Below are 21,588 nucleotides of genomic sequence, written 5' to 3'. Positions count from 1 at the left end.
CAAAGTTTCCTCACCAAGGTGGGTCCGTCAGTTAACCCGCTGGAGGGAATCAAGAACCGCTGTCTACTGTTCCCAGGCTGAGTCGAGAGCTCGCCACTACCCGGAGGCTCCAAGTCAAGCCCTGGCCCTGGCGGCATTTTAGCACCAAGTCAAGTCCTGGCCCTGGCGGCTTCCCAGTTCCGAGTCAAATCCTGGCCCTGGCGGCTTCCCAGTTCCGAGTCAAGTCCTGGTCCTGGCGGTCTGTAATTCCTGTCCTACCCTCCTGTCTGAATCCCTTCTCTGCCCCTCTCGCCTCTAGCCCTCGTCTGCTGTCCCCGCCTGCACTTCGGTCTAGTGCCATCACTGGAGCTGATAGGTACTGTCTGGTGTTCATTCGTGTTGGTCTTGTCTTGTCTTGTCCTCGCCTCCATGGGGTAAGTCAGACCGTCTTGCCGTTGCTCCGCGGGGGGTCATGTCTTGTCTTGTCTGGTCCTCGCCTCCATGGGGTAAGTCAGGCCGTCTTGCCGTTGCCCTGTGGGAGGTCATGTCTTGTCGTGTCTTGTCCTCGCCTCTGTGGGGTAGGTCAGGCCGTCTTGCCGTTGCCCTGCGGAGGGTCATGAGTCCCAGCCCTGTGTCCTGTACCCAAGGAAGGGTCCCGGCTCTCTGTTCTGTGTGTGAGTCCCGGCCCTATGTCCTGTTCCCAAGGAGGGGTCCCGACTCTTTGTTCTGTGTATGTGTCCATGGTTCCATGTACCTGCTCCCCCAGACCAAGGCTCTGTTTTCCATGTTCTTCCTCTCCCTAGCCCATGTCATGTCCATGCCTGGTTCTGGGGTCCGAGCCCGAGGCAAGACCTAGGTACTGGGTCCTTGCCCAGTCTCTGGCTCGGAGTCCATACCCTAGCTCTTCATGTCTCCTCTAGTTCTGGGAGCTGATTCTGAGTCCAAGCCCAGACCCCTAGTCCCAGCCTAGTCGTAGTCCTGAGTCCCTGTCCAGTTTGCTACTCCTGCTCCTGCCTTGCTCTCCTGGTATCGAACAATAAACTCAATTTAAGTAACCTCACAAGATGTGTCTTGCATTTGGGTCCACCCTTGCTCCCAATGCCCCCGCCACTGTGACAGAGCTGACACCAGCCGTTGCAGTCATCTGACAATTCCAGTGACTCGGATTCAATCCCGGCCTTCAGTGTTGTTAGGGCAGAGTTTGCAGGCGGGGCATTGATTTCGTCTCCAGTTTCCTCCACACCCCAAGCAAGTACTGGTTGGGAGGTTAATTGGCCCTGTCAAATCACCCCAAGGACAGGAGATTCCAGAATTTCGGAGTGGAGCTGACGAGTATGTGAGAGAGAATTATGTGAGGGATGACGGGAATGCACTGAGAGTAGGCAAAGACTCAAATGCCCTTCTCCTGTGTTGTAAGAAAATATAAGAATAGTGGAGTCCTATTTACAAAGGGTCAGCAAAACAGTTACTCACCTCCATGAGAGACCTCGGAACTGGGTGAGAACTCCAAGGAGGTCATTGGGCTTTGCTCCTGCCCCATTACCTGCCTGGAGTACAAGGTGGAAGGTGTTATTTAATTATAAACAGAACTGGATTGTGTTGTACGATAGACAGCACTGTGTGAACTTACTGTGATAGAATCTCCGAGAGCAGCGATCACCTTTATATCTGCTGGTCTGAGCTTGTGGACTGGTGGAGGAAGAAAAGAATTGGACATGAGTTATTGTTAAACCACAACACTTAGAGCAACCACAACATGGTAATCGAGCCACACAGGCCACCAAGCATCATATCTGATTGAAACTCAGATATGGAAACATGAAATATAAAACAGAGCACGTTAGGAAGCATCTGTGGAGAGGAAATGCAGTTAATGTCTCGGGTCAATGATGCTTCAATACTTCTGAAGAAAGGACGTCAACCTGAAATGTTGGTTTTCAAAGTTAAAAATAAACTTATTATCAAAGTACATATATGTCACCATATACAACCCTGAGATATGTTCTCTTGCGGGCATACTCAACAAGTCCATAACAGATTAATAACCATCATAGGATCAATGAAGGATCGCACCTAGTCGGGCAGTCAACCAGCGTGCAGAAGACAACAGGCTGTGCATTTGTATTTCTCTCCAATAAATTTGCCAAATGTTTCCAACATTTTTGTTTTTCCTATTAATGTTATTATGGAAATTTCTCGAGAAGTAATGACAATGGTAATGGTTTAAAAATGGCCATGCAAGTACATTGAAAATTAGGCTGTAAATGAAGTCACCGCTGGCATTGGTTTGGTTTATTATTGTGATATGTATCAATATGCAGTGAAAAGCTTTTGCTTTGTCTACCATCCAGACAGATTATTCCATACAAAATTATACTAAGGTGGTAAAATAAAACAATGCAGAAAAAATGTAGCTACAGAGAAAGTACATTGCAGGGAGACAAATGAAGTGAAAGGGACCCACAAGATAGACTGGGAGATCAAGAAAGGAAAGAATTGGACATGAGTTAATGTTAAACCACAACACTTAGAGCAACCACAACATAGTAATCAAGCCACACAGGCCACCAAGCATCATATCTGATTGAAACTCAGATATGGAAGCATGAAATATAACACAGAGCACCTTAGGAAGCATCTGTGGAGAGGAAACGCAGTTAATGTCTCGGGTCAATGATGCTTCAATACTTCTGAAGAAAGGACGTCAACCTGAAATGTTGGTTTTCAAAGTTAAAAATAAACTTATTATCAAAGTACATATATGTTACCATATACAACCCTGAGATATGTTCTCTTGCGGGCATACTCAATAAGTCCATAATAGATTAATAACTGTAATAGGATCAATGAAGGATCGCACCTAGTCGGGCAGTCAACCAGCATACCGACAAGATAGACTGGGAGACTCGCGGATACCTCCTCTTATTTACCCCTCGATCGTGACCCCACTAAGGAGCACCAGGCCATTGTCTCCCACACCACCACCAACTTTATCCGCTCAGGGATCTCTCATCCACTGCTACCAACCTTATAGTTCCCATACCCCGCACTTCCCGTTTCTACCTCCTACCCAAGATCCACAAACCTGCCTGTCCTGGCAGACCTATTGTCTCAGCTTGCTCCTGCCCCACCGAACTCGTTTCTGCATACCTCGACACGGCTTTATCCCCCCCTTGTTCAATCCCTTCCTACCTATGTTCGTGACACTTCTCACGCTCTTAAACTTTTCGATGATTTTAAGTTCCCTGGCCCCCACCACTTTATTTTCACCATGGATGTCCAGTCCCTATGTACTTTCATCCCCCATCAGGAAGGTCTCAAAGCTCTCCACTTCTTTTTGGATTCCAGACCTAATCAGTTCCCCTCTACCACCACTCTGCTCCGTCTAGCAGAATTAGTCCTTACTCTTAATAACTTCTCCTTTGGCTCCTCCCACTTCCTCTAAACTAAAGGTGTAGCTATGGGCACCTGTATGGGTCCTAGCTATGCCTGTCTTTTTGTTGGCTTTGTGGAACAATCTATGTTCCAAACCTATTCTGGTATCTGTCCCCCACTTTTCTTTTGCTACATTGACGACTGCATTGGCGCTGCTTCCTGCACGCATGCTGAGCTCGTTGACTTCATTAACTTTTCCTCCAACTTTCACCCTGCCCTCAAGTTTACCTGGTCCATTTCCGACACCTCCCTCCTCTTTCTCGATCTTTCTGTCTCTATCTCTGGAGACAGCTTATCTACTGATGTCTACTATAAGCCTACTGACTCTCACAGCTATCTGGACTATTCCTCTTCTCACCCTGTCTCTTGCAAAAATACCATCCCCTTCTCACAATTCGTCCGTCTCCACCGCATCTGCTCTCAAGATGAGACTTTACATTCCAGCACAAGGGAGATGTCCTCCTTTTTTAAAGAAAGGGGCTTCCCTTCCTCCACCATCAACTCTGCTCTCAAACGCATCTCCCCCATTTCACGCACATCTGCTCTCACTCCATCCTCCCACCACCCCACTAGGAATAGGGTTCCCCTGGTCCTCACCTACCACCCCACCAGCCTCCGGGTCCAACATATTATTCTCCGTAACTTCCGCCACCTCCAACGGGATCCCAACACTAAGCACATCTTTCCCTCCCCCCCCCACTTTCCGCAGGGATCGCTCCCTATGCGACTCCCTTGTCCATTCGTCCCCCCCCATCCCTCCCCACTGATCTCCCTCCTGGCACTTATCCTTGTAAGCGGAACAAGTGCTACACATGATCTTACACTTCCTCCCTTGCCACCATTCAGGGCCCCAGACAGTCCTTCCAGGTGAGGCGACACTTCACCTGTGAGTCGGCTGGGGTGATATACTGCGTCCGGTGCTTCCGATGTGGCCTTCTATATATTGGCGAGACCCGACACAGACTGGGAGATCGTTTTGCTGAACACCTACGCTCTGTCCGCCAGAGAAAGCAGGATCTCCCAGTGGCCACACATTTTAATTCCATGTTCCATTCCCATTCTAATATGTCTATCCACGGCCTCCTCTACTGTAAAGATGAAGCCACACTCAGGTTGGAGGAACAACACCTTATATCCCGTCTGGGTAGCCTCCAACCTGATGGCATGAACATTGACTTCTCTAACTTCTGCTAATGCCCTTCCTCCCCCTTGTACCCCATCCGTTATTTATATACACACATTCTTCTCTCTCTCTCCCTTTTCTCCATCTGTCTCTCTCACTATACCCCTTGCCCATCCTCTGGGTTTTTTTCCTCCCCCCCCCCCCTTTTCTTTCTCCCTAGGCCTCCTGTCCCATGATCCTCTCATATCCCTTTGCCAATCACCTGTCCAGCTCTTGGCTCCATCCCTCCCCCTCCTGTCTTCTCCTATCATTTTGGATCTCCCCCTCCCCCTCCCACTTTCAAATCTCTTACTCACTCTTCCTTCAGTTAGTCCTGACAAAGGGTCTCAGCCTGAAATGTCAACTGTACTTCTTCCTAGAGATGCTGCCTAGCCTGCTGCGTTCACCAGCAACTTTAATGTGTGTTGCTGGGAGATCAAGAGTTTATGTTTTTGAAATAATTGAGGCCTGAGAGCTTCAGCAGACCATTGCCCATGCATGAAGCCAAGCAAATTTTCTGTTCAGCACTGAAATTCTAATTTAACTGGGTAGAAAGTTCCTTTAAAAACATGCTTCAGCTAGTCCATTCCAGAAGCAGGCCTAGCCTCTCAAAGTCCAACCCCATGTCCCCACCATGAGAGGTGGAAACAGGCAAGGCTAGTCAACAGGGTGAAGCTGTGAAGGCCAGTCCGCTGTACAGTGGATACAATGGATTATAGAAACATTGATGAACTCCAACCATACCATTGACTTTGGACAATGGAGATGAGAGGTCATCAATGGCCCACGCTCCACTGGGAGCGAAGGTCCAGGAAGAAGCACGTTTGCTGAGTCAGTTGAAATAACAACACTGAAAAATCACACATATGATTTTATGAATGTTATCAGAGCTGCCATATTTTCAAGGATTGTCTTGGATTAATTGATGATTAATTGAATTACTGTGGAATGGTAACCAACAGGAAGTGTACTTTGCTGTCAATGAACAAAGGGTCAATTGGGGTCATGGCAGCATCACAACCCTGTAACATAGCCAGTAATTCAGAGCCCTTGACTAAAGATCTAAAATCATTTTCAAATCCATCAGTGTTTAGAACTTAATTAATTAAGCATTCTGGAATGAAAACCTAGTTTCAATAATGATACTTACTCAACTCTAACATAGCTAGAAAACCCAGTCTGGTTCACACGTGTCCTGAAAGGAAGGAAATCTGCTGTTGTTCCTGAGCACGAGTCACCACAGGCAGTCCCAGCCTCTGCCATGGAAACCAGCTTCCCCTCCACTGACCCCATCTACATTTTTCACCACCTCAGGAGAGCAGCCAACATTCTCAAGAACCCCTCCCACCCAGGCCATTCTCTCTTCTCAGCCCCCCTTTCACTGGGCAGAAGGTAGAGAAGCACCAGTACAGTTTCCATCCCGCTGTCGCAAGACCCTTGAATGGACCTCTTGTACAATAAAGATGAACTCTTCATCACTCAGTCCACCTTGTCATGGACCTTGTACTTTATCTGCCTACCTGCACTGCACTTTCTCTGTGACTAGATTCAAGACTAGTTTCCTTTTATTGTGTTTGGAATGATCTGTCTGGATGGCATGCAAAACAAAACTTTTCACTGTACCCCTGTGCATATGGCAATAATAAATCACTACCAATACTGTAATGCTTGAAGCACACTAATCATATTTACCAGGGTGCAATGATATTTCTTCGTTTGGACCATCAAGAATATAGCTTGTCAACTCCTTGAGAACGTTCTGGTTTAAGGATGAGATACTAACATCCTGGATGTGAATAAAGGGTCTACACATTGCTGAAAATCTGATAATTTAAAATTTGCGGAGTCATTAAGTACAGGAGGACACCCAGTCCATGAGTCCCAGCTGATTCCAGGTAGAACAACCACATCCTCATCAACTGCTCTTTCCCCATAACCCTGTAAATTATTCTCCCAAGATAAAATTGTCATGTGATGACACTTTGTTTTGCATTGCAAAAAATATGGGTTCAGTTCAGCACATGTACTGCCGTAGCACAAGGAAAAACAATAACAGAATGCAGAATGCAGTGTTACCGTTACAGAGAACCAACAGTGCAAGGCCTCAGTGAGATAGGTTGTGAGACCATCTTATTACACGAAGAAACCATTCAGTACTCCTATAACAGAAGAAGAGAAGCTGCCTTTGAGCTTGGTGGTACATACTTTAAGAATTTTTTATCTTCTACCCAAAGGCAGGGGGAAGAGAGAAAATGTCTGGGGTGGGTGAGATCTTCGGTTATGTTGGCTGATTTACCCGGGCAGCGAGAAGTGTAGACAGTGTCCGTGGAGGAGTGGCTGGTTCCCTTGATGTGTTGAGCTGTGTTCATAACCCTCTGCAGTTTTATATGGCCTTGGGCAGTTACCATACAAGCTGTGATTCATTCAGGTAGTATGCTTTCCATGATGCATTAATAACAACCGGTGAGGTTTTTTTAAAGTGTGCATGCATGCCTGCATGCAAGTCTGTGCGTGTGTGTCTGTGTGTGCGTGCGTCCGCGATGATGTCTTTTTCATGGCTTTTACAAGGCGCGGAGCTAGAGAGAGACGGTGTGTCACGCCACTCCTCACACAGATATTTTTGCAGCATTTTTCCCTTTATTTTACGAGGTTGAGTTGCGATCTCAACACTCAACCTGGCATGGATGGAAAGCGTACTCGGGAGCGGATCCGACTGGTTTCGAACCCGGGAACCTCCGCTCCCAGGTCCGGCGCCGATGTCATTGCACCACCAGCCGGCCCACAACAACTGGTGAGGTTCAAAGAGGTTATCCCAACTTTCTTTAGTCTGCTGAGAAAGAAGAGGCATTGGTGAGCGTTCTTGGCCATGGTGCCTGCATGGTTGGACCAGGACGGATGATTTCTGATGTTCACTCCTAGAAATTAAAGCTGTCAATACTCTGGACTTTAGCACCATGGATGTAAAAGGGGGAGTGTGCACCACCCTCCTCCTTCAAGCTAGTTATCAGTTGTTTTGTATTGCTGATATTGAGGGAAAGTCTGTTGACATGACACCATGTCACTCAGCTCTGTCTCCTTCCTGTACTCTGACTTATCGTTATTTGAGACACTTTGTGGTATCATCTGCAAACTTGTAGATGGAATTAGAGCAGAAGCTGGCCACACAGTCATGCGTTTATAAGAGGTATAGTAGGGGATTGTGGATGCCACTTTATTAAGCTCCATTGTTGAGAACAATTATGGTGGAAGTATAGATCAAGTTTATCTAATTTGAATGTCACAGACCTGGACTTCAGTAGGAAGTAGATCTCATGGTTCATCTCTGGCCTCCAGTTTGGAAACATCCAGATAGACCTCTTTGCTACATAGTCCTCCCCACTCTTGCTGATAAAGTCTGTGATGGTGGGGACATACTCATCTCAGCTGGCTGCTGAGTCTTTGGATGACAACCAGTCTACCTACTCAAAGTAGTCGTGTAAAGTTGATCTATTTCCTCAGACCAGCACAGTAGTTCCATTCTGGAAAGGGCTATAAGACTTTTAAAACAAAAGCCTCATGCCATCTTAAAAGTTTCTTCCCCCGGCAGTAAATCTGATCAAACATTCTAATAAGCCCTCCCTCCCCCTCCCCCTCGACCTATTATTCCTGTCACTGCACTGTAAACAGTTGAAACCACTTTTTACAATGTGAAGTACATTGTAAATGCAGAATGGTGTTTATAAACTTATGCATTTATTATTCCATATCTATACTTTAACTAATTTTATTCTTTATATAATTCTTTACTCTTTATCATTATTGAATGTTGTTGTCTTGTTGCATGTCGCACTCTGACCAACACACCACAAAGCCTGGTCGTGTACAACCTTCTGTGATGGATGCTCATTGATCTTCATGGATAAGCAAATAACCATTGAATTTTCTAAAGAGTCTGGAAATGTTTTCACTTTCCTGTCACTGAAGGGAATCTCTGCTGGAAAACTTGCTGGGATCACAAGAAGGGTCCTTCATTGCCCTTCCTGTGGAAGAGGCACACGCTCTCTGGGGAAGATCACTTGTCCCTATTGTATTGGAAAGGTGGAAGGAGGGATCAATCCTAGCAGCCTTCACAACTCTCAAGTTAGAGGTCATCAAATATGTTTCATGGCTAAAAATATCCAAGGTCAAAGTCGAGATTATTGTTATATGGACAAGTACACATATGCACAAGTGCAATGAAAACCTTGCAGCAGCATCACAGGTGCAGATCACCATATATAACAGCATTCACAAGATAATGTACATTAAAAATAAAATACACACGATTTTACGAGAAAGAACACAAGTATAAAGGAAAAAAAACAAAGTTCCTGACATGGGTTAATCCAGTATCATGACTACATCTCCTGTAAACTACAGTATATTTCCTTCAGTCATTAAACTGAGCTCCTGCCCATTGCAGATATGCATCATCTTATACCATCTCTTGGTAAACCAATCATTTTAAGGACAAGACATTCGCAGGTCACAGACTTCCTAAATTAGAAGATGGCTATATGCAGGTTTGTCAGTAGCTCAGAATAAACCTAAAGCATAACTCACCAACTTTATCCGAAAAATGACAAGGAGTACATGGATAGCATTGTATCATACAGGCTAATGCAATGTTTTACAGTGCCATCTGTAAGATCGGGCTTCAATTTACGCCACTATGTGTTTTCCTCATGACCCTGTGGGTGTCCTCTTGGTGCTCTGGTTTTCTCCCACGTTCCAAGGATGCTGGGTTAGGGTTAGAGAGTTGTGGGCATGCTATATTGGCACCGGAAGTGAGGCAACACTTGTGAGCTGCCCAGTACGATCCTCACTAATCTGATTTTGACACAAACATTGCACGTGGCACATAAAGCTAATCTTTATCTTTATCACTGAAAGTAATAACTGATGTCAGAGCCACGAGTCATTGTCAGACAGAACAGAAGCAGGCCCTGTACCCCAACTTGTCCACGCTAACCAAGCTGTCTGCTCAATTGACTGTGTTTGGAAGGTATCATCATAACTTTTTCAATCTGTGCATGTATCTAGATGTCTTCCAAACAATATAATTGGATTGGCCTCTACCACTTCCTCTGGCAGCTCATTCAAAATATCTTTCACACTGTATGCAAACCTTGCCCCTCAGATCATCTTTAATTTTTTTCCCTCTTACCTTAAACCTAAACTGGGTAAAAAGACTGTGACCAAACAGCTTACCTATGACCTTCATGATCTTATATATTTGATCTAGGGAAAGAGTTGCTAACCTATCCAGTCTCTCCTTAGAACACAAGCCCCCAGAATCCTAGTAACATTCTCACGAATCTTTTCTGAACTCTCTCTGGTTCAATGACAGCCTTCCTGTAGCTGGGTAATTAGAAACGCACACAATACTCCAAGTGTAATCTCACTTACATCTTCTACAGCATAACATGACATCCTAATTCTTATTTTCAATGTCCTGACTGAGAAAGGTAAATACTTTATGTGATAAACCCTTCTTCCCCACTTTCATCATCATTATATGCTGTGTTTATGATGATCATGGTCTTTGGCAAATTTTTCTACAGAAATGGCTTGCCACAGCCTTCTTCTGGGCAGTGTCTTTACAAGATGGGTGACCCCAGCCATTATCAACACTCTGCAGAGATTGTCTGCCTGGCATCAGTGGCTGCACACCGAGGACTTGTGATATGCACCAGCTGCTCATACAACCATCCACCACCTGCTCCTATGGCTTCACGTGACCCTGATCAGGGAACTAAGCAAGTGCTACACCTTGCCAAAGGGTGATCTACAACCTAGTGGAGTGAAGACACACTTTACATCTCCTCTGGTAGAGACAATTCTCCACCCCACCACCTGCTATGTAGACACTTTCAATCACGTGCTCCATGTAGTTGCAACACAAGGTCTCTCTGTCCTACATCACTTTTCAGTACACCACCAAGTCCTGCACTGCACTACCTTCTCAAAATTGAACTAACTGAAGTCTCAATGTTGGAGGCGGTATAATGGAACATGCTACCTAAAAGTAGTCAGTGCATGTTATATTGAATTTGTGAGCTTGTTAGAACGTTGACTTACTTTTGAGAAGTGCTACACAGATTTAAAGCAGGATAAAGTGTAAGTAGCATGGTCTGTTATAGTGTTGGACAGATTTTGTATTCATTTATTAGAAAGGGATACCTATAGTTGTATGAACATACTATATAGAAATAACCTCACAGATATGTCAAATTTGGTTTTCTTTTGATACTTGCTACATCATCGATCCATGAATTGTAGGACAGATCAATTACATCAAGCCTAGGTGAGGACTGTCAATGAATAGAGGTCATTGAGGAAGAAGCGACAGGAAGCAGATCATATCCAATGCAACAAAAACATTATTCAGTTATTTGGAGAGGGCACCAAAGAAGCAGCAGGAAGTCCAATTCAGTCTTGACCCACACTTCCGTGTTTTACATGACTTCGGCATTTACTGAATGATTATTGTTCATGAGGTTTGTGATGGATGGACCTCGGACAAAGGGAACAATGTGTCTCTTAATGGTTGGGGTCAAAGACAAGCTGCTGAGACATCTGGAAGTACCCTGGAAGCAGACCACCTCAATTCAAAGAACATCATCAGCCATCACTCACAAGCTGAGGGTTCAGACTGTGATATTTCAGATTTAGTTATGACAGACAACAGCACACTTGCCTTTACATGAATTTTCAAAGTTTATAGTGACAGAAGAATTCACACAGAACACACCATTACCACATCCCACAATTCAATGCAGTAAAAAGACAGCCATTGCTTCTGAGAGAAGAAAAAGCGCACAGAGATGACAGCTCAATCTGTTGGCAGTGTCAAAGTTCATTTCTCATGCAGCCCAGCAACAGGAACTGCTGAACTGGAGCAACAGTCTGTTGAATCCCAAAATTCCTACTGCGATAGCAGATGGAGAAGGTGAGAAAAAGACAGGGCAGCTGAAGAGGTGTGATCCTTAAACCAGGACGATATCCAGCCCTGATATCACAAAGAGATGGTGGAAACCTATGGAAGATAGTCGTAATGACCCAGATCCTCTGGAGTGAAGGGTGAGGAGGGTGATACATTCAGTAAGAGAAATGTAATGCCCTGCTCCACATCTTTACTGTTATGCTGTAGGTATTTCATTTAGCAGCTCTGGAAGAACTGCTCTTCTGTTTCTGCTTGGGTTATTGTTGAAGATAAGGATGATGTGGAATGTGTATCATCCAATTAGCGTGAGGTTTTCTTGGTGAAGGACAATAAGGCTGGACTTGGGGCTTTCATTCGAGAGGAGATGAAGAGAGAAGACACTGGGGAGAACCGGTCATAGCATACGACCGGGTGGGAGACCTGTCTGTTCAAGATGGATTGTGAGCGAGGTTTAGAAGGTGGTGTGAGTTTTCACATTAACCAAGGGCCCAGCTCAGGAGTGACAGAGAAGTTCAAGATGAGCTCCAATTTGTGCACTTTTGACGTTTAATTTTCTTTTTGTTATTCTTTACTAACCCTTCAGTTAAGATACTTAAATATAATTCCTTTAATCGTCTGCAATGTGCCGTCTGTTATTTCGTGGCGATAATTTGTAACAGGGCAGCAAGTGACACAGCATCCGCACAAACCGATGTGTCATGCAGGTGAGAAACTGCTAGAAAGTTCAGCAGTCTAATGAACAAGGAGACAATTAAAAGAGAGAGACAATACAGCACTAGCTGAGACACGAGCTGGGAAGTCACCATGTTAACAGCTCAGAGCGGTTGAGCTAACGGACGCTGGGATTTTGGATTGATTATAAAAAGTTGATCCTTCGGTCTGATAACGGCAGAGGAGACATGACACGAAAGAACTGGGGAAGCTACTCGACAAACCACCGGTGGAGTTTAAGACCACCACGAGGGTGGAGGCCATGGACCGATTAATTTCGACCCGTGATTACCAGTGCGGGTAAGAGCTTGCCTGTGGGAGTCTGCTGTTGGTGAACCTGTGCCGTGGGTTAGTAGACTGTTCCCTAGAAGGGGTTCTGTCCATCTGTGTCTGTGTGGGAGTCACACGAAGTGACTCTGAAGACTTCGGAAGCAAGAACAACTAAAGCTCCCAACTTGAACATCAACTAAATTAACTCTCTCTCTCTCCATCAATTCAACTCGACGCAACACAAAGTGAACTGAACTGCTTAAACTTACTTGACACCGTAAGACTGATATCTACCTCCTAGACTATTATTTTTTTGTATCCACACACACACTTACAGATATATAATAGTTTATAACCTGTATTGTATTATTCATTTTAATGATATTAATTCATAGTAATAATAAATATAGTTTTAATTTATAGTAAACCAGACTCCAGGTGTGTTCCATTTCTGCTGGACCTTCTCAACCCGTCACGGGGTTCGTGACAGAGGTTTGGCGTGGGATCAAGCACACCTCAATCTCATGAGTTTGGCGGGGCCGGAGGTTGCCTTCCCTAGACTTACACAGCCAAGGAGACCAGTGTGGTTTCAGAAAGATCACAGGGGAGGTTCATTAGACTGAAGAAGATAATGAGCTCACAGCTGCAGAACAGAGCACCCGTCCGTGAACAGCAGCCAATTACGACCAGATCAAGAACTGGTCATCAGGCGAACCAACCTGTGTGAACTTTGTGTTGGAGCATAAATATTGTTAGAGCAAAACACTTATGGAAGTTGTCTGAATCACATGGACTAATGCTTGCATGTTTATTTAGATTTATTGAACACACAACATGGATCCTCTGTTGTGTTGAATGTTGGAAACAGAACACCCTTAAGGCAGTACTTAAGAGCTGTGTGGTATCTCATGGTGGCATTATTGTGAACACCAGACACTTCCAGGTCAGGGGGTGCCAGAGAGAAGGCTGATCACGAGCAGGCTTCTAGCATAGCAAAGGAAGACATTGAATAGGCAGTCCTTTGTGAATGCTCCACCATCCATCAAGATCACTGATCTTCTACCTCAGCACCATTTTCCTGCACCAACTCCATATACCACAGTGTCCTTTAATCCAATTTCTAATTGATGTAATTGCTCTAAGAGCTGCCCTAGACTCCATGGGCTGAATGGTCTTCTATGCCATTGAGAAATATAAAGCAAACATTCCCACTGTTTCATTCCTATATGAAGTATGTGGTGCAGGACACACTATTGCTCTTGAACAAATTGTTTACCAGTAATTTTGCTGGGATTACAATAGGCTGAGTAAAGGCATAAGTAATGGCAACTCGTTAAGATCCTCAAGCCTTCTCTGGTATTTAACAGCATTCTAGTTTTTGTTCATTTTTCCAACTGATCCTCATGTCCTAATATTCCCTTAGTATCCAAAAATCTACTGTTATGAGCCCTGAATATACTCAGTGATATAATGCTCACAGTTCTCTGGGATGCAGAATCACAAAGATTTACCATCAGCTGCATAAAGATATTTTTCCTCAACTTAACTCTAAATGGTCAAACCCTGAATTGAGACCATCTCATTAAGTCCAGAATTCGAGGTTTGCAGAGACAGGGCTTATTTTCATTTACTTTTAACTGGAAATAAAAAAAAATAAAAGCAGAGACAGCGGTGAAGCTGGTGGAATTGCTCACAGTTCAAGGCATCGATAGTTGATCCTGACTTCTGTAGCTCTCTTGTAGAGTTTGCATGTCCTCTCTGTGGGCTTCCCCCAAGTTCCCTCCCACATCCTCAAGGAGTCCAGTTTGGTAGGTCGATCGACCACTCTAACTTGCCCGTGGTGAGCAGACGAGCAATAGAATTGAGGGAGAGATGATGGGAATATGGGGAGAATAAAATGGGATGAGTTTAGAACGAATGTAACTGGGTGTTTCATGATCCACATGAAGTAGATGGGCCAAAGAGCCTGTTTTGATGCTATCTGATTCTATGACTCTGGAGGGTTGTATGACTGGAGCATATGTTACCAATGAGGGGTGTGGAGAACTTTGCTTAACTGGCTTGAGGTTACCTGATCTAATGCTAGGTTCCAATAATAGGAATCTCATAATCAATAGAGAGTGCACATACAATTTATTACAGGTCAAAATTCTCTGGTCCAGGAATTCCCATGGTCTGGTAACTCCCAAGGTCTGGTATGCCTGGAATCTGTAGTACAGATCCATACTAATTAATCAATTCTAACTAAAATCAAAAATTAATTAATTCTGTATTGTTTGTACTGGTAGGTAAAGCAGAAGTTAACTTGGTTTTATGGACAATTCTCAGAACTCTTACACAATCCAGGGAGTGTCTACACTTAGCTCCTGTTTTGTTTGTTCCTGAGGGAGAGTGCAGAGGAAACACTAGCACGAAGCTTGCAGGCTATTCAACTGAACTTTATTGATACTCTGCTTGCACGACATGTGAGATCCTCCCATGTGGGAGCGGCTGACTGAGTGGCATAAGATTAACCCAAAAACCATCACAACAGTTCCTATGCTTGGAGGAAGATGATCAGAGAGCAATTTTGGTAGTTTAGCATTTTTTGTTGTCTGGTACTAGTCAGGTCCCAACGGTGCTAGGATAGTGAGTTTCAACTTGTAGTCAATATGTTAATTATAACCGTGTCCTATTGATAATTTTTTTACAGTACATACTAAGAGAATCAAGAGGAATGAGGATAGTCAGAGAAGTGACACAGAGATAAAATATCAGCTACAATCTCATTGAATGACAGATCATTCATGAAAATGCCAGACTCCAGCTTCTATTTCTTACTTTCTTTGTTATCTGACCATATACTTGCACTATACCTGAGACTGGAACTGTGTTAGACGGTGCCCTTTCCGTGCAAGTCACTTCACTGCCAAGATCCTGGTTAAAAAATCAGATGCAACTTATTAGTTGACAATACAAAGAAATGCATCAATTTAATTGTGCAAATTATAGTGAAGGTGCAAGAACAGATGGTGCTTGACATCCAGAAGATTTATGAAATTGTCTGCTTTAATAATTCTGGATATGACTGGGCCAAAACTCCCTGATGGAAACTCATATCTGAAAGTTCAACACTCGGCAATAGCAAAGCTGCAGAGAGCAGTCTTGCAATGCAAAAGAGAAACAAGATAAATGTGGTGTGTATTGTAAAAAAAAGATGCTCAATATGTTTGGGTGGAGATGAATAGAATTGGCCAGGAATTGAGAAGGGAGGGACGAAGACAACAAAGTTTTGAAGGCAAGTTTCCTCTTGTGCTTTTTTACAGTTGTACAGAAAGTGAGTAAAACCACATCTTAAGTCTTATGCATATTTTAGTCACTTTACCAGAAAAATAATGCAGTAGTACAAAGGGTATGCACCAGGAAAAGGTGGGTTGAGATGCTGAATGGGTTGGGTCTCTGTTTTTTGGAATTCAGAAGAATGAAGTGTGATCCTTTTCAGATGGGTATTTGTGGAAAGGGCTTGACAGGGTTAATGTTGGATGTTTGCACCAGTGGGAGAGTCTCAAAGGATAGATCTAGTTACAAGTTAAGGCATCTGTTATTTAAAATGGAAATGTATACAAAACTTTTTTTTTGAAGAGTAAAGAGAATTTCTGAAATTCTCTATCCCAGAAGATTGTGAAAGTTAAATCATTAGAAATATTCATGGTAGAGCTACAGTAAGAAAAAAACAACTCATTTCATGAGAGTGAGTGCTGATAAACCTGATTCTGATATTGTGGACTGAGGGTGGGAACGAGGCAGGGAGAGGGGAATCATGGTTGGGAAAAGGGGGAGGGAGCAGGAAGCAGCAGAGACACATTCTATAACGATTAATAAACCAATTGTATGGAATCAAATGACCTTGCCCGATATCTCAGCGCTGAGTGTATCTGCACCTGCATCATCTCCCGCCCCTGGCAATCCGTCTCTGCCACCTGTCCCACACCCCTCCCGCGGTACTCCACCCTCACCATTACCAACGTCGTTTGCCCCCTCCAGACTTACGAACCCGCACTCCGCTCCATGTTGACAAATACTGAACTGTGCAAGAGTCTTGGGCACCCGAGTTATATACGGTATACTGTATGTGCCTCAGACTTCTGCACAGTGAAATTCTATACATTAATAATATACATTATTAAAAGATCAGGAAGTTCTATGGGGAACTGGTGTAGAAGAGTAATTGAGATCACCCAAGTTCATATTGAATGGCAGAACAGGCTTGATGGGAATACTGACCTATCCTGTTGCTATTTTCTTGTATTCCTTACCTTCCAGCCTGAGCTTCTGGCCTCTCCTTGCAGGTTCAGTCCATAGTTGCTATTCTGATAAGTGAAGAGGTAGGGCCTTTCCTTTGGGAGTCAGCAGACAGTAGTGAGTTAAGGCAATTCAATACTACAGTTTATACTGTAAATATAAGTTGCTGGCCATGAGACAAATAATTTGACCGCACAGAAACACATTTACTATCTGAAAACAGAAGGCACTATTGGTCTGATCTTACCTTGGTTGGGCAAAGCAACCGAGGGGCTGCTGGTGATAATTTAAGGACTGTGTTTTTCTGCCCAGCGGGTTCGAGCTGTGAAGAGGAAGAGAGAGAGAGATGTGATGTTCGGTGCCAACCTCACTGAACAGGACAGTGGTACAACTGGTAGAGCTGCTGCCTCTCTGCGCCAGAGAGCTGGCTTCCTTCCTGACCTCTGGTGCTGTCCGTGTGGAGTTTGCATGTTCTCCCCGTGACAATGTGAGTTTCCTCTGGGTACATCAGTACCCCCTCCCACCTCCCAAAAATGTACAGGTAGGTAGATTAATTGGCTACTGTAACTTGCCCGGATTACAGGGATAGCATCCAGGAAGATTTAATAGGAATGGGGGGAGAATAAGATGGGATTTGGGTAGGACTGGTAACGGTGGACACTTGATAGTTGGAATAGAGTTGATTGGTTGAAGGACCTGTTTCCTTACTCTATGAGTCTATGATCGATTGTCCCCAGAATTGTCCCCCAGCACCACCTCTGACCTTAGCAATAATCTAGCACAGATATAACATAAACACAAGAGATTCTGCAAATGCTGGAAATCCAGAGCAAAACACACAACATGCTGGGGGAACTCGGCAGGTCAGGCAGCAGCAATGGAAGTGAACAAACAAATGACGTTTTGTGCCGAGACCCTTCTTCAGGACTGATAATATTCAGCTGAACACCGCCCCCCCCGCCCCTTAAGCAACACATCAGGGTCTATTTACGGTGGCCAGTTAAACGACCAACTAGCATGTCTTTGAGATGCTGGAGGAAACTGAATCAGTGAGGAAAATCCACACAGACACAGGGAGAAAGTGTAAACTCCACACAGTTTTTTCCCCTCTGCTATTATGTATTATTGTTGTACTGCTGCTGCAAAGACAACAAATTTCACTATATACATGCCGGTGATGTTAAACCAGATTCTGATTCGGGGGCAGTTTTGAATCTGGCTCACTGGAGCCAGAAGGCAGCAGCTCCACTAGTCGTGAGAACAAATGAAAGGTGAAAAATAGAAAAAAAAGTGCAGATGCCAAAAATCTGATATAAAAAAAACTGGAAGCATTCACCATGTCAGGCAGTGTCTGTGAAAAGAGCAACAGGTAATGTTTCAGGGCTGAGATCCTTCATCAAAACCAGGAAAGAGGGACTACTAGTTAACTTTTAGTGGCAGAGGTGGGGGAGGAAGGGGTAAAGTGAAGGGAATATCTTAGATTGACTGAGATGAAATAAATTCATGTAGCTGTTAGAATTAGACTGTACTTTGTCTGTGTAATGTGTTACTAATAGCGGGGCTGTTAGGCACGTCCAACAGGCCAGACTTTACTAACAGTGTACTAATTGTGTGCAATTTATGCTTTCTTCTGTTTATATGATGCTGCTGCAAATCAGTTTTTCATTGCACCCTTGCAAACACATACAGTAATTGTGCATAAGCTCAACTTTGACTGAAAACAGCTGAGTCAAAAAAGATGACAGGATAGAAATGGCCAGTTCCGGTACGCACAGAAAGAGAGAGAGTTATCAAAGGGTGGAGGATTTGGCATTTACCCTAGAAAGCTGCGTGTTAGGACCATTGCTGTGTAGGGCATATGTGTTTAGTCAGCAGGACTGACTCTAATTTTCTGGTTACTGTTCCTTTAATTCCCTGCCCTGCTCCCTCTTTCGACCTGTGTGTGGCTCCTGCACTATTCCAACTAACCTGCTTTCTTTCTTTCCCCTGTTCTGATGAAGGGTCTTGGACCCAAAACATTAACTCTTCCTCCCTCTCCATGGAACTACCTGACCTGCTGGGCTTTCCAGTATTTTCTGTTTCGTGGTCTCAGCCTGAAACATTGACTGTTTGTTCATTTCTGTAGGTGCTTCCTGACCTGCTGGGCTCCTCCAGCATTTTGTGTGTGTGTTGCTTTTATCAGTATTTTCTGTTTCTATACACCTTGTCCATAAAAGGGATTTTAAAAAATATATTGCTGATCTGGAGGAGCTCAGCAGGTCAGGCAGAACCTATGGAGGGGGATAAAGAGTCAACATTTCGGGTCGAGACCCAACGAAGGATTTTGTGTACGTTGCCCTGGATTTCCAGCATCCGCGGAATCTCTTGTGTTTATATTTTTAGATTGTATATTTTTAGAACTTACTTTTTAAATATCTAATAAATTGATATTTACTTATTGTTTAATTGACTTTCAATAATCTCTGAATGCTTTTGAGGCTCTACAGAGATTCAAGGGGCTTCATCCGTTTGACAGGGAAGTTGGGCGGGGGGGCGTGATTCATGGGTCTGTGAGCAGTTAGCGTATTTGTTGGTGGAGTATAGCTGTGGTCTCAAGCCAGTCATTGTGCTGGCCTCGTTGTTTTGGACTGGACATGGATTTCAAAGAGCCCGTCATCACTAGTCCATCACAATAGAGTTTGTTCATCTACGATGGTGACAAGCGCATCGAAAAGCTCCCTGTAGGGAGAGCCTGATCTTCAGGTAGCGATCTTCCATCAGGGTTTGGAACTGATCCAGTCTGAAGGAAATTCAGCAAATGCATCATTATCTAAAGCATCATGCCAGTCTGAATTTCCAACCTCTCTTCCAAAGGACTCTTGGAAACTCAGGGATATGTGGAGCAGGCTTGTCGTGTAATGGCATCCACACCAGACTTTGAGGCTAGTGGTCCCGGGTTCGAATCCAGCTGGTTCCTTGCACGCTTTCCAACTGTGCTAGGTTGAGCGCGAGCTAGCAAATTGACCTCAAAAAAAACAGACAAAAATGCCAATGAAATGGCAAGGTTGCCGCCTGATGTGCCCCAAGGCACTACAAAAAGGCAGCATATGTAGCAGAGGGAGAGAAATGGAGTTAAGGACAGGCCAGCTATGATCTAATGGGATGATTTGTATTTTGATAGCCTTCTGCTGCAGACATTGTTCCTGCAATAGTAGCAACAACAGAGGCAGTTCTGGGAGTTGGCTACAAATTTGGGAACTGCTTCCCCTGGAAAACTATGGATCCTTCCCCACACGTGCTCTGGTGGTTCAAGAGGGCAGCTTATCACCACCTCATTAAAGGCAATCAGGGATGGGCAATAAATTTTGGCTTTGTCAGTTTGCCACCATCCAGAGGAAAATAAATGAGGATTACTGACATAAATGGAACAGTCACAGTGATGAAAGTGAAGATAGCAGCAAAGGCCAACGATATATGGCTATCAGAATATCACTGCAGCAATTAACAACATTATCAGAGACAGGCAGATCCAACACGATTATAACATTAAAGTCCAAGATAGTACAAGTGTTTCTGCCAGGAGCACCACAACCTTGTAGTGATTTGGAGGCTTGCGTGCCACAGTGACCCAGAGAGCTTTGTTTCCTGAGTCAGGGTTTATGCTCTGGCCTTTGGTAGACACACCCACGCCAAACAGTTCAAAGGACAGAGGCCAGACTAAGAGTAGTGCAGGTTCAGGGGTTCAGCTCAGGGCTAACAACCCTGACTGGTAAAACAAAACTGTTACAGAAACAGCAGTGAAGAATCCTTCTGCATCTGAGTGGCCAAGGGCTGACAGAAGGAAGAAATTCATTGCTGCCCTAAATGCCAACAGCATAATGGGCAGTAAGTAAGTAAAAGTGCATGAGTTAATTGGGGCACATTGGGATCAATACATTTTGGCCCAATTAATAGATGCCCCAATTAGCCAAAGTTTCACGGAAATAGTTTAAAAGGTATAACAAAGATAACCTACCATTTAACTGAATAACAAATTATGTATTTAAATGAAATGGAACACTACCAATACTACCACGGTGCTATAAAACTGTGTATTAACGGGGCGCCTGGTGGCGCAACGACATCGGTGCTGGACCTGGGAGGGTCCCGGGTTCGAAACTAGCCGTGTCCGCCCCCGAGTACACTTTCCATCCATGCCGGGTTGAGTGTCGAGATTGCAACTTGACCTCATAAAATAAAGGGAAAATACTGTGAAAATGTCAGTGTGAGGAGTGGCGGTCACACAGTCTCTCTCTCGCTCCGCGCTTTGTAAAAGCCAAGAAAAAGACATCATGACGGATGCACGCACGGACACGCAGACTCGCACAAAGGCACATGCCAAATTCAACTGTATTATAGTTATCGACAGAAGAATTAATCCAGTGTACGCTGCTATGTTCTTTTGATTGACTGTAAATAAAAAAAATCAGCGCAGACATTGAGCATAGGGAGTGAACTGCCTTCATAGAATGCTGTCAATGGTTGCAGCCTCCAAATCTTTATTTTCATTGTAACATTCAAGATGATTGTCCATACCTTCAAATTTTTCATGGTTCCTAGCTTGTTGAAATAGTGAAATCATTTCATTTTCACTTCCAGCTATTTCTGGCATCTCCAAACCTGAAATGTTTGAGCAAATCAGTTCCGAATTGTGAACGCAGCAGGCCAGGCAGCATCTCTAGGAAGAGGTACAGTTGACGTTTCGGACCGTTTCACTGAAAGGACGTAGACTGGGAGATCGTTTCGCTGAACACCTACGCTCTGTTTG

The 21,588-nt window shown here is 44.2% G+C and overlaps 1 protein-coding gene across 2 annotated transcripts in view; it reads right to left on the bottom strand.

Annotated features, from left to right (window-relative positions):
* The window catches only part of plb1 (phospholipase B1), a 195,944-nt gene that overhangs the window by 116,926 nt on the left and 57,430 nt on the right, over positions 1-21,588 (bottom strand). For both annotated transcript variants that reach the window (XM_063040679.1, XM_063040678.1), the window contains exons 15-19: positions 17,050-17,124; positions 16,817-16,897; positions 15,377-15,437; positions 1,610-1,668; positions 1,453-1,526 (exon numbers count right to left, since the gene is read on the bottom strand). In XM_063040679.1, the coding sequence (XP_062896749.1) occupies positions 1,453-1,526; positions 1,610-1,668; positions 15,377-15,437; positions 16,817-16,897; positions 17,050-17,124 (350 nt within the window). The remainder of the gene's footprint in view (positions 1-1,452; positions 1,527-1,609; positions 1,669-15,376; positions 15,438-16,816; positions 16,898-17,049; positions 17,125-21,588) is intronic.

Source organism: Mobula hypostoma, chromosome 2, assembly GCF_963921235.1.
Source record: "Mobula hypostoma chromosome 2, sMobHyp1.1, whole genome shotgun sequence".
NCBI classification, from domain to species: Eukaryota; Metazoa; Chordata; class Chondrichthyes; order Myliobatiformes; family Myliobatidae; genus Mobula; species Mobula hypostoma.
Note: the sequence above shows the minus strand (reverse complement) of the source record. Positions and strands in the feature narration are given on the sequence as shown.